This window comes from Elaeis guineensis, chromosome 1 (genome assembly GCF_000442705.2).
Source record: "Elaeis guineensis isolate ETL-2024a chromosome 1, EG11, whole genome shotgun sequence".
NCBI lineage: Eukaryota > Viridiplantae > Streptophyta > Magnoliopsida > Arecales > Arecaceae > Elaeis > Elaeis guineensis.
In genome coordinates this window covers 176,590,840-176,603,711 of record NC_025993.2, presented here as the reverse complement: position 1 = coordinate 176,603,711, position 12,872 = coordinate 176,590,840, and the positions used below count along the sequence as shown (strand labels likewise).

General features: G+C 38.5%; 1 protein-coding gene across 8 annotated transcripts in view; it reads left to right on the top strand.

Annotated features, from left to right (window-relative positions):
- LOC105039790 (squamosa promoter-binding-like protein 9) overlaps positions 1–12,872 on the top strand; it is a 36,127-nt gene that overhangs the window by 11,216 nt on the left and 12,039 nt on the right. For 5 of the 8 annotated variants that reach the window (XM_073249637.1, XM_073249626.1, XM_073249638.1 and 2 more), the window contains exons 2-6: positions 4,861–5,036; positions 7,438–7,691; positions 7,835–7,909; positions 7,993–8,124; positions 11,253–11,370. In XM_073249637.1, coding sequence (XP_073105738.1) covers positions 4,861–5,036; positions 7,438–7,691; positions 7,835–7,909; positions 7,993–8,124; positions 11,253–11,370 — 755 coding nt within the window. The remainder of the gene's footprint in view (positions 1–4,860; positions 5,037–7,437; positions 7,692–7,834; positions 7,910–7,992; positions 8,125–11,252; positions 11,371–12,872) is intronic. The other 3 variants (XM_073249630.1, XM_010916061.4, XM_010916060.4) reach the window with 3 other exon arrangements.

Below are 12,872 nucleotides of genomic sequence, written 5' to 3'. Positions count from 1 at the left end.
CGATTGCCGGCGTCGCGCACCTGCAAGAGAAGTCCTCACAGACCGGAGATGCCTCCGACGGGAACCCTCCGACGGTCAAGTCAGAGAGGAGACTAGGCAACAGTGGAAAATCAGGGGCTCAGCGGGAGAGAGCTAGAGAGAGAGAGCTCAAGAGCGTAGGGAGCTTAGCCTTACCAACACTGTTGCCTTACCCCATTTTATGGTAGAACACGGCATGGTCCTGCCATTAATAGTGTAAACAACTGGGGAGTTGTCAAATCGCCGGAGGCTGTCAAGTCGCCGTGGGCTGTCAAGTCGCCGGGATTGATCTGTGTCCTTGGTAGGACAATACCCTAGGGCGGCCACGCTGCATGTCCTTGTCAGGACAACAGCCCATAGCAGTCGTACGGCGTTGGGGGGGGGGGTGACCGACTATACGTCGGTATTCGGCTGCCGGGATGTCGGGCAATGACCCGGAGACACCGTCGACTGGTCTGGTGCATTGCGGGAGTCGGACGTCGGCTGCCACTCCCCCCCGACAGTGAGTCGGTATTTCGGATTCGACCGCTTAGCCGGCCGGAAACAGTATGGGTCTGTTCGGCCGACATACCCCCGGTCGGATATAGTCGGCAACCATTGTCGGCAGTCGTCGATCGGAGTCGTCGGTCGGTAGAGTCGGGCGTCGGTCGGATAGGTCCGAGGGTAAGTCGGCGTGCAGGGGTCGGTCGGTATATCCCAACATCAGCTATTTTTCTTATGGTTATAATGGGGTGCTTTATAGTGGTGAGTAGGAATTTTAATAATTTAAAATGCATAGATGAGTCACCCAAACAAATCTTTGTATTTGGAATCATCATCTGGTATATGAGCTGGTACTCGTAAACATCATAAAAGTATGTAAGCTGTTCCATTAAGCGCTTGTTTGGCACCGTTGCTGTTTTTCTGTTTTTGTTTCTATACAAATTAGTCAAATCCCGTGTGGAGATTGATGTGGAAGACTGCATAGGTAAGAAACTTCGGGTACTCTTCACCTCCGTTTTCACTTATTTTTTAAAGCAATAAATCTTTGCTTTTGCTCGAAAAAAGAGTTTTATTATGTGGGTTCTTCGATCCGATGTATATCCTCCTTCGGTTTTCAAAAACAGGAAGGAAAAAACAAAAGGAATACCCAACCACAATCCGGCGCCAACCTTTTCTATCAAATGGATATTATGCAACTATAAGGAGCATGCCCCATAGATTTGTACAGTAGAAAAATGGGAGTTTGGAAAAATAAATCCAAATAAGAGGTACAACATGGGCTGGCTGCTTAAGCTAATGGCCAACAAAGAGCTAACCTGTAACCATATTCAGCAGACTCATTTCAGCCCTAATATTTTCAATCATAACACAACTTTTGTCAGGCAAACTTCCAAGTTTATTCAGGTTTGATTGTATCTTTAATGGGATTTTGTCATAAAGCCTAGGCTACAATTTAGACTAGGTTTTGGGAATTTATGGAGCTTTCTGATGCATGTGAGTTTCAGAGACCTAGATCACTGGCTTTACTAACCTTGTTTTTATTTGTATGGTGGATATTGCATGATCTTGTATCATTGGAGGGTTTAGACTTGTACTTTGACTTGGAAGCTTAAGTTACAATGGCTTATCATTTCTTGAATAAGTTTTTGGCCTTCTTGGTAGGTCAACATATAGGAAAGGAGGATTGAGAGGAGAAAATGGATGGATTGCCCATCCTAGTTGGGCATTTACACTACCCTCTTCATCTACTCCTAAGGGATGTGGAACTGTCCCGAATTGGGCGGTTTGGGGTGTACCGAGCTGTTCTGGTGGCAAAATTGGATGGTTCTGGCATTTAAAATGAGAAACTGGCAAAGAAGGGGAAGAGGGAAGAGAAAAGAGAGGAAAAGAGAGAGAGAGGGGGAGGGCCGTTGGAGCCTGTCAAAGGGCCGAAGGAGGCGCTTCGCCTTGTGGACTTTATTTCGTTCAAAACCGGATCTATTGGGCTCTTTTTTTTTTATTTTGTAAAATTTAAGTGAAGTTGGCAAGGGGGTTGCCGACTTCACTTAAAATTTGCAAAATAAAAAGAGGGTACCCAATGGAACCATATTTCAAATGAAACAATGGTCCAAAGGGTGGAGCCCCTCCTCCTACGGCCTCTGCAGCCCTCCGATGGCTGGCCTTCCCTCCCCCTCCCTCTCTATCTTTTCCTCTCACGTTCTTCCTTCCCCCACCCTCTTTGCCTTATCAGACCATGCTTCGCTGGCCTTTGCCGGGCTTCACTATCTCTCTCCCTCTCTTCTTCCCTCTCCTGCCCCCTCTCTTTTTTCCTCTCTCCCATTCTTCTTCTCCCCAGCTCTCTCTGTTGTGCTGGTTTGGGCCTGGCACGGAATGACACGGGGCCGTATCGAACCGTGTTGCTGGCCGATTGGTACGAGCCACAGTACTGGCATAATGATCCTTGCCTCCTCTCCTTAAAAATCATGCAAGCCTGCCACTTAAGGAGTGGATTTGGGACTTTAAGCTTGCTCTTTTAGGGCTCAATATTTAAAGTCTATGCTTAACAGAGATGTTATGACTTCAAAGAATAAAGGAATTGAGAATCAAAAAAAGAAACACCATAAAGCAGTCTCTATTGACTACCTTGTTATTGAAATGTTGATATTGTATCGGTTGCATTTTGTTCAAGCTATCCAGGTCTTTAACTCCAACCCAATCTAACTTGAATCATGGGATATGTTCTAGCCTAAGCTTGACCTAAGGTAGGTATATGTCAACTAAACTTGACCTAAACCTAAACTATGCATTATGTTGGGTCAGGTATGGATTAAACCAACCCAAGCTACATGCTATCCAAGTACACAAGAAAGGCAGATACATGCAATAGAATATAAATCCATAATTGTTACTGTCCTAGTGTAAGACCTTTCTATATCCTTGTCATATAGGTTAATGAATGATGGTTTGTAAAGTCTGCATTGTTGGGTTTATCAGCTGGCTCTCAAGCTGTATAACTGCCAAATCTGCCTACTGACACCCAACATGCGTATTCTTGATGTAATACTGGTAAGGATACAAAATTTGGGAAAGATAAAACATCAAGATTGCAGTCATGGATATTAAAAAGCTAAGTTATATAGCAAATAGAATGGGACTTAAAAAGGAAATCTTTTAAGGGTTTTAGAATTTTAGAGGTTATAATCAATAGAGTTTGGAGCAAGATTTTTTTTTTTTTTGGGGGGGGGGGGGGGGGCGGGGCGGGAATTGGATGCATTTAGGGCCTACTGTCCACATGATGAGTTGGTCGAGATGACTAGGCAAGGACAAGAATTATGGGAATCAAGGAGGCCCTTGAATTCCTTATTCCTGTAATCCAAGATTCTGAGGGATATGGAAAACCACTCGAAAGTTAGTTCTAACTTTTTGGAAGATTTTGGGATTGTGGGATCAATGGCCTCCTCGATCCTCCCTAGTTCTCCAGCCTGCTACAGTCTTCTCCCTCACTAGTTTCCACCTCATGGGAGTTGTTCATGGACATCGTATGCAAAGAACAAAAAATGTCCCTAGTGTCCAACCTAGCTAAGGTCCAAACCAAGGGGAAGGGAAAGAAGGAAGTTAGAATTCCTAACTCTATGGGAACTAGGTAGCCCATTATTTTGAGAATGGATTTGTGATTAGAGGGAAAAGGCAAATTGCAATAACTTTGAAGGACTACAGGATATGGCGTAATATAATTGATTAACCAAACTAGCCTATCATCATCATGGGTGGGATTGTTGAAGTTTATGTCAAGATCTATCCACAGGGCTAACAATGCAGTAGGTTTTGGATACTATACGGAGATCAGTAATAAGAAAAGGCTGAAGAAATCAAAAAGGAGATTGAGAGATAGGAAGAAGATATTTTGAACAATCCTATTAAAGGAATGCAGTGCTGGAAGGCCATAACTTATTACAGGGTGACATAAGGAGCTGTTGGATGCCTGCACAGGTTGTACATGGAATATTCCTTTGTAGTTAAGAGATAGAATAGCTTACCAAGGTGAAGTGAGGTTTTTTCCCTGGTCAGGGAACCTTGTGACTCTCAAAACCGTAAAGTTTAGGATAGATACCATATTTCTACTGGAACACATTATCAAACTTACGCCACTGTGAGAGCTCAGCAACCTCCCTCAACCAGTCAGACTATTGTTTCTCTTATCTCCTTTAGATGGTGATAGCTGCTGATGAAAAGCTATCAGCAGACGAGAAATTCATGCATCCAAATAGTTCCTAAAAGGCTTTTTTATACTAAGTATAACATAGCTTATGCATAACTAAAATGATTGGTGGGGGTAAATACAAAGCCGAACAGCCATCAGGTACAATATACCATAAGTCTGTATCTTTGGTTAGTGGAAATTTAATTAATTGAATTGTGACAATTGTCATGGAGAACTCTTGCTGTTCAAGATATAGAAGAAAAGCAGATCTTTTAGAATCAACTACTGGAGAATATAACATATCATATATGGAAATTTTAGGCAAAATATGCCTCATTAACATTTAATTCAAGAATAATTAGGAAATTTTTACTGCTCTTGACCCTATGACAAGAAAGTTATGCTTGCAGACTCACAATTTGATACTAACTTGAAGATACTTCATATAAGCAGATAAGAAAACCTGCCCTTTGCTGCCATATATAATTAAAGCACGCCTGTGCTTTCTAGCTTCATATATGTAGGTTCCTGGAAAATATATTTTGGGTTTTAGAAATGGGTTCATATTGCTGCTTAAATAGTACTTGGAGTCTGCTGGTGGTATTTCCTAGAATGTAATGTTGGGGAAAATCTTAATTCAGGGAAACTATGATTAATTGTTTCTTTTGGTTGTTTTTCAGGTTCCACATATTGACAGATTTTGATGAGGGTAAGCGTAGTTGTAGGAGAAAATTAGAGCGGCACAACAAACGAAGGCGGAGAAGACCTACCGATCTTATAAATATTGTAGAAGAGGATAAGGAACATCAAGGAGACATTTCAGTGGATGATAATTGTGCTGGTAAACCTAGGAAAGGTACAACTTGGATAACTCAAGTGTCTTCTGCAATTACTTCTGCGCATGTAGAGATAACAGAATAATACTGTTGAGGTCCAATTTCTAGGATGCAGCATCTTTGGAATCATAAGCTTTGGCAGAGGTATTGCTGTATCAGATTTGTGGTCCTTACTGATTGAATTGGGATGACAGGTTTTGTTTCAGTTCATAAGCCTACCACCTCTCTCAAGAAAAAAAAAACTATAGAAATTCAGCCATGCATGCCTTAAAATGCTGTCAGTCAATAAGATTACTGTGTGGACATGCGATGTTTACTGACATGGCATTTTCTAATGTCTCATTTTTTTTTTCTTTTTAAGGACTTCTAATTTCTCATATTTATGTCTTAATTATGTTTGGGATTATCTAGTTAGTTGTTGCATATTTAACATTATCAACATGCTTTGTCTATTGAAATCCATCTAGGAAGACCCCCTTTCTTTTTATGCTTGCCCTATGCATCAAGGTGGATGGTGGTCTTGAAGTCCCGTTAAAATCTGATTTGCAGACCAAAGTTCACCTTCACTGGTAGGGCCTGAAAGATTACAGTTGCTTTGGTAATTCATGTTCATATTCTTTTCTCTGTGCCCCGTTTTTGCTCGTGTAGCTCTATTAGTTCCTTTACTCTCCATCTTGGCTGATATAATCAGATTCATTCCAAGATATCAGCAGTTACATTCATATAGTGGCCTAGATATTTTTTTGAATATTATTTTTGACTATCTCATTATGTTTAAGATGTTTTTTGAATATTATTTTGACTATCTCATTATGTTTTTTTAATAAACAAATAATACAACCACTGCCTAAAACAATAGTGGTTCTTGCTTTTTACTAGGCTGGCCAGTCATTTGATCACTTGGTCATATATTCTATCTGAGACATTGGTATATCTTACACCTTATAAAATTTCTTCACCTAAAAATTTCAGTCCATATTGGTTATGTTATCCACTAAGCTGTTTGAGACACTGTATTTCAAAACCCTTTTTAGCATCCAAACAAACAGCTTGCATTGAAATCCTCCAAGCATCCCCCAAAGCATACTTAATACATAAAATGTGTTACTTCATCAGGGAGCTTGTACGTGTTAATGATCTCTAAGTCACTTTGAATCAGCTGCAATTTTGGTAACAAATGACGGAGTCTAGAATCTAAAGTGTGCTAGGTTTTCACTTTTTGCATGGGATAAGGCTTTTTAAATCAAGGGTATAGGTGTTGATATGCAGCTTCGTATTGTACTGTGTGTACCTTGTGAGCAAGATATGGGCACAATATAGGGGTATGTAGTGTTATGTTATGTGTGTATATCCATTCCAGTTTGCCTATTGGCATGGACTCGGGTAGACTGGTGTGGGTTGATACATACCCTTTCTTTTGCCATGCCCTGGTGTGTAATGGCCATAACACCATGTGGTGTGATATATTGATAATTGCACCTTTCCATATTGTGATCAGCACAGGAGTAGCATGTGGTACTGTTAATCCACTTTTCTGCACATCCTTATGTGTAATTAAGCACAATCGTTTACCTTTCATGCCACTAACATAAAAATTAATACCATATGGCACACTTTTTGATACTAATCATGAAAGGTCTAAATTCATCTAATTTTTGCCAAGATGATAAATTTCAAGCCCTTCTTCTCAGTACATGCATTGTGGTAGGTTATATGAAACTTCTAAGAGTAGTAAATTGCAACGATATCTTTCAGTTCAAATGGGCATTTCTCTAATTGACATGCAGAGTACAACACCAAAGAATGAAAACAAGACAACCATAAGGCTAATGGGAAACAAGGGCTCGACAGTTCACCTTTAAGGTTTCATTGGATTTACCATGAGAAGAGAGCATCTCTTTGTTCCTAAGGATGATCATTAATTCATAGTAATGAGTTTCCACACACACATAAACACACACACACATACACACACACATTCAAGATTGTTTCTAAGCAAACTGGAGTACTCAAAAGTTGAGCTACCAACTATAGTATCGTATGTCAGACATTTTTTTGGGTAGTCAATTAAGAAAGACACTACCGGCTACTCAGACATACTAAACAGATATTCCTTTTTAAATAGAATATACTTTCTGTTTAAACAATGACTTTAAAGAAAGCTCTTTCAAGTAAAATGCTCAGTACATCCTTTTGTAAAAATTCTGTTAGATTCTGGATCAATGTGCCTTTTATATACTAGTATAGTTCTAGCAGCAAGTTCTTTAGTCGTTTTCTATCCATCATATGCTTATTTGGACCCTAGTTCTGGTTTAAAATTCAGTGTGTATTAACTTAGCCTGGCTAATTGTCTCTGAAAATGAGATTTGCTGTATAGACATCTTGTTTATTTAGCTTTGCTTGCTTCTGTATTTTGCTCAGAGACAATAGATGGTTTTGCATGCGGTACAGTTGAGACAGCTGTAAGCAACAAACTGAGGGAGAGAGAAACACTATTAGAGTCTGAAGATGGGCATGGTTCTCCATTTCATTCTCTTAGTAGTTTCAATAATGTTCATAGCAACAGCATCATGTCTTTCACCACATCAGATGAAGCCCAGATAGACGAAAAAATTGATAATTCCCAATCTGGCCTTTCAACATTTTGTGACAATAAGAGTGGTTATTCATCTGTGGTAGGTTCCTATTTCCTTCATCATCCTAGCAATTCAGGTCATACTTCTTCCTGCTAATGCCTTATCTAGCTCTATTCATTTATGGCAGTAATGTCATGCTTTGATTTTGTTGCATGAAGAAATGATGCATTACGTGTTTGTAGTGTCCGACAGGTCGTATATCATTCAAGCTTTATGACTGGAACCCTGCAGATTTTCCGAGACGACTTCGCCACCAAGTACTCTTAGAAAATTATAACTGCAATTTAATACTTTAAAGGAAATAATTGCTTTCTGCCTGGAGTTGCTAAAGGTCAACTAGTCATCTTGTTTTTTGAACATGCAGATATTTCAATGGCTGGCAAGTATGCCTGTTGAGTTGGAGGGTTATATCCGTCCTGGATGTACCATGTTGACTGTATTTATTGCGATGCCACACTTCATGTGGGAGAAGGTAACAGACTTTCCTCTTAAAGAAGTTCCCCCTCAAAGAGCACCAAGTGTCCTTTGTACATCAGTGGGATGGTAGGATACTTGATTCTTCCTGTGCTGCTTGTGTCCAAAACCTACACTGCTATGATTCTAAGAAATTATCTCATATTACACCATTATTTGAAATTGAAGCTATGTATTAGTTGTCCTTAGCATGGAAAACAATAAAATATTAAATTACCTTTTACTGTGTTTCTGCATTGTTGCACCTTAGTAATTAATCTCTGACATTTTGATATGCTTTTTCTTGTGTAATACTTCTTAAAGATAGCAATAGAAGTGGCTTGGTCATATGCACTGGAGTTTTATATAATAAATTAGGTGCACTGTACAAATTCAGAAGACATGGTAGCTTGGAGGATGGATTGGAGTTGCTTGACTAATTACCAACATGATAGTTTTTTGTTATGAGAGTGTGCTTATTTGCATTACATGCAATGATAGGTGATCTGATTTGAGCCAGCCTGTTAGAAAGAGGGCATAGACCACAAAAACCTAAACTAAACTTGCAGTGAAGGATTTGAACAAGAACACAAGGTGATAATGACCAACAATAATATCAAGTTGTACAATGTCATCTTCAATGTGGTCCAATATGATTAGTTATGCTATTTTTCCCCTCCTTTTTCTGGCTATCAAGACCTCGATAATAACATCTTTAATTTGCTGGCATACATTTATGTGGGTAAGATTGCATGTGTACAAGAATAGCAGACAGGATATGTGTGATAACTTCTGGGTTGCTTAGAAGCAACAAAGTATACACTGAGATGTGTTTTGGATGTGTGACAAAGTCAGCGAAGGGCCTCAAATTGACAAACAAGAGGAGCATAGACCAAGTGGATCTAGTTTTAAGTTATGAAGTTATTTCAGCAAGCTGTTTAAATGGATGACAACCCAATAATAGTCAATGGCATATTATTGGCTTCGCAAATTTAACCAAGTTGGTGATGCTGGGAAAAAATGGCAGAGACCCGTATGGATGGTGGACCTAAAATTCCCTATTGCAGCCATTCATTGTGTAGATTTTGTCTAAAGAGGCCCCATTTATTTAAGCATCATAAGTTCACCATTCTGAACTTTATGTCCCAACATAAAAAGAAGTCTCAATTGGATGGTGCCTTTTTGATAGGACCATACTTGCCAAAGGGCTTAACTCAATCTTTCAGGCAATGGGTTCAAGCGCGAAAATGATTCTCTTTCAAAAACTTGGCATTTTCTGAACTAAACAGTTTGGACACTATACTTTCAATTCTTACCAGCAAAAATTCATTAATTTAACTTTTATAAAGAGTACTCAGGTTAATGAGTTTGACTTGTAATACATGCAAGCATGCTGGATAAAAAGAGTAACTAGAAAAAATATATTAAAGTAACTAAATTGATAAGGATATCAAGTCCCTAGGTATGGAGTCCTGCAGGAGAAGTTGAAGCAGAACACCGGACACTAGCTAGCTTTCCTTCCCCTCAACTTTCTTCTTGAATGCAGAATATGGGAATGCATATGGACTCATTCTAGCATTACCCCCTTCTCCTTCTTGTTTTTAGACTTGGAGGGCAGGCTGGTCAACCAAGTGATGGCCTTGGCAGTTACTTGACTTGCCACATGTATGGGTGTTTTCCCGAGCTGAGCCGAATATCACACTGCATGGACTTGGTTCAAAATATAAGGGAGGCTCAAGCTTGGGCTGAGTTTGACATACCCTATTCAAGCTTGGATCATATAAGCTCTAACCTGAGCTGAGTTGAGCTTCCATTTAGTTCTTCAATCTAACAATGTTTAGGCTCACCTCAAATAAGAGCCCAGCTCCAAAAACTGTTTGAATTGAGCTCCAAAAACAAATTGAGTTAGGCTCATTTTCTAATTGTGCTGAGCCTCAATTGAGTTGCTCATGAGCCGCATCGCTAGTTTATAGCCCTAGCCTTGTGATTGGTTTGGCTTGTGCTATATCGTAGAATTGACACATGGCTTTTTGCATTTTAGGCCATCTGGCAAGAGTAGTTTCATATAAGATAGTTGGGAATGGATGCAATTTAATTGCATGCCGTGTAGTGGGGAGGAGGATTGTAACAAGAGTATGGGGACACATGGCTTCTAAATTTGTGCGATGTGGGAAAAAGAGGTAATGGATGGAAGAATTAGATTAATGGCAATCTAACTCCATTCCACATGGTGATGAGAAAATATGCGGCATCATCAATATGCGGCAAGTAGGATTTAAAATGTGGCATTAGAGAATTTTATGGCATCTGATAAAGGCAAAATACACTTGAATCTTAGGCTATGATTGGTTGTGGAGTGTGGAGTAGAGGATAGGTGGATAGCTATTCCTGTTGCCCATTATTCCTCCAGAAAGGTACTTACTCTGTGCTCTGGGGATCAGGTTGTTTGATTGCAATTGGAGTAATAATGGAAGGGAGATGGATGAACATAATAATTAAAAAATAAGACAAGGGATGCAAAATAGGAAAGAGAAGAATAACATTTCATAAAAAGGTGACGGGATAAGAAATTGATTTATTCCGCAAGTGGGTTATCTTATCTTGACTAGAAATACTCTGTTCTGCAGAAAGCCAACTTGTTTGGCATGATAAGCTATTATCTTTCCCTTCCCATCCCATTTATTTGGATTTTATCTAACTAAATGCAACCTTAAAGTTATCAGGCCTTGTAACAATAGTCAGCTTCTGTATAGATTTCTCTCCTTGAGAACTGCTACTCATTGTAGTAATACTCTTAAGTTGGTTGTTTCCAACTTGTTCTAGAGGCTTATGTGAAAGGGCATTTGAATGCATGAGGCTCTCTCCATTGCAAGGTGTGTGGAGGGTTAGAAGTATGCTGCCTTAACCCCACATGCGGATAGGCTGTTTCCATATTTCAAACCTATGACATCCAAGTCATGGTGAAGCAACCTTACTGTTGTGCCAAGGCCTGCCCTCTTGTAGAGGCTTATGTGATGAAATTAAATCCAATGTTCTCTTTCTTTCTCATCTATCCATTAAGTGGTCTAATTTCATGTTTGAGAGTGGTCACCTACCTAATTGGACATTCTGAATGTTCTTATGTGATTTTATTTGTGCTTCATATAGCTGTCTCAGGATGCAGCTGGCTATGTAAAAGACTTGGTATGTGCACCAGAAAGTTTGTTTTTGGGAAGAGGCAACATTCATATTTACCTAAATAACAACATTATTCAAGTTTTAGAAGGTATGTCATTGCTCCATCAATTTGGGTAGATAAGTTCCATTTATCCTTTATTTTATCTTTACAATGATGATCACTTCATCCTTGCTGAATTATTTCTTCTTCTTCTTCTTTTAATTTTAAATTTTAGCTTATTAGCATTGAATTTTATGCAACTTGAGATATTCATTGTGGCATGTTTTGTTTATGAAAAACTCTTTATATAGGCTTGAAGTTTCAGCTGAAACAATCTGTCTTGGTCGAAACTGATTGCTTTTGGCGGAGACCGAACTGAAACTGACCCCGAATCTTGTGTTTCAATTAGTTTTAGCAGTTTCAGCTGAGACCGTTTGGTTTTGGACCTTTCAATGGTTTTCGCTTGTTTCGACCGTAACTGTTTGTTTTTGGTGGTTTTGGCCAGTTTCGGCTGAAATTGACTAAAAGTAGCTATACATACCTCTTTTAATTATTACTTTGGTGTTTGCAACTACATCTAGATCATTTTTTTATTCATTGAAGTACGTAGTTTATATTATTTTTCAGTGATTTTTCTTTCTTTTTCTTGAGTTAAATAATGGAGTAGATGATGAATATAATCTCGATGGGCTGAGGCATCCAAAAAAAGATCCTTTTTACAACACATTGCAAAGACTAATTTGAATAGACATTTCAAAGCTATAACATTTTAATAGAATAAATAACATTCTTTAACTACATGCAAATGATTAAATAGCCACTTAACTAGAAAAGTAATAGTATTTAAATATATTCATGACTTCTACTAGAAAATAAGAAAAGATTTCAATGTATTTTGTATTTGGTAATAAAAGGCTTTAGAATTGCTAAATATAATGAAACTTCTAACATCTTAAATTCATGAAGCAAATATCATATATTTTACATATATAATATATGGACAGTGCCAAATAGCAATACCAACATTAGCCTAATATTGTTCAAACTTCAAACTATGTAAGTAAAGAGTTGATATAACACAAAATACTCAGAAATATCTTCATATAACTTTCTTTGGCTTATTTCATCTTTTCTCCTTGCTTTTTTTGGATTCCCAGATTTTTCGCTTTTGACCAATACTCTTGAAACTTGTAGCAGAACTTTTGAAACAGCTGAAACTGATATTCCACAAACCCTACCAAAAAACGAAACCGAAATCAATTTTTCAAACCTCTGGTTTATGATGTTTGTTTCTGACTATGGATATTCTATTTCTCCATGACGAAGTTCTTGATGGAGACCCCGGATAGCTTGATTTTTGTATTGGTACAAATAATTACTTATTGTTGCTTCTTTTTTTCTCTCTCTCTCTTTATGGGGTATAATGAAGTTTGTTTGGTTATGTTATAAGTATTTTGCAATAAATTTCTTAGCTTATGCACCTGAAAACTTGGAGCCAAATATGAACTGTGAGTTAGTGTTTCATAATAAATATTGCCATAAGATTTCAGTTATGGATTTGAGTTGAACATTTTCCTTCTGCACCAATCAAAGTTATTAAACTTATGGCA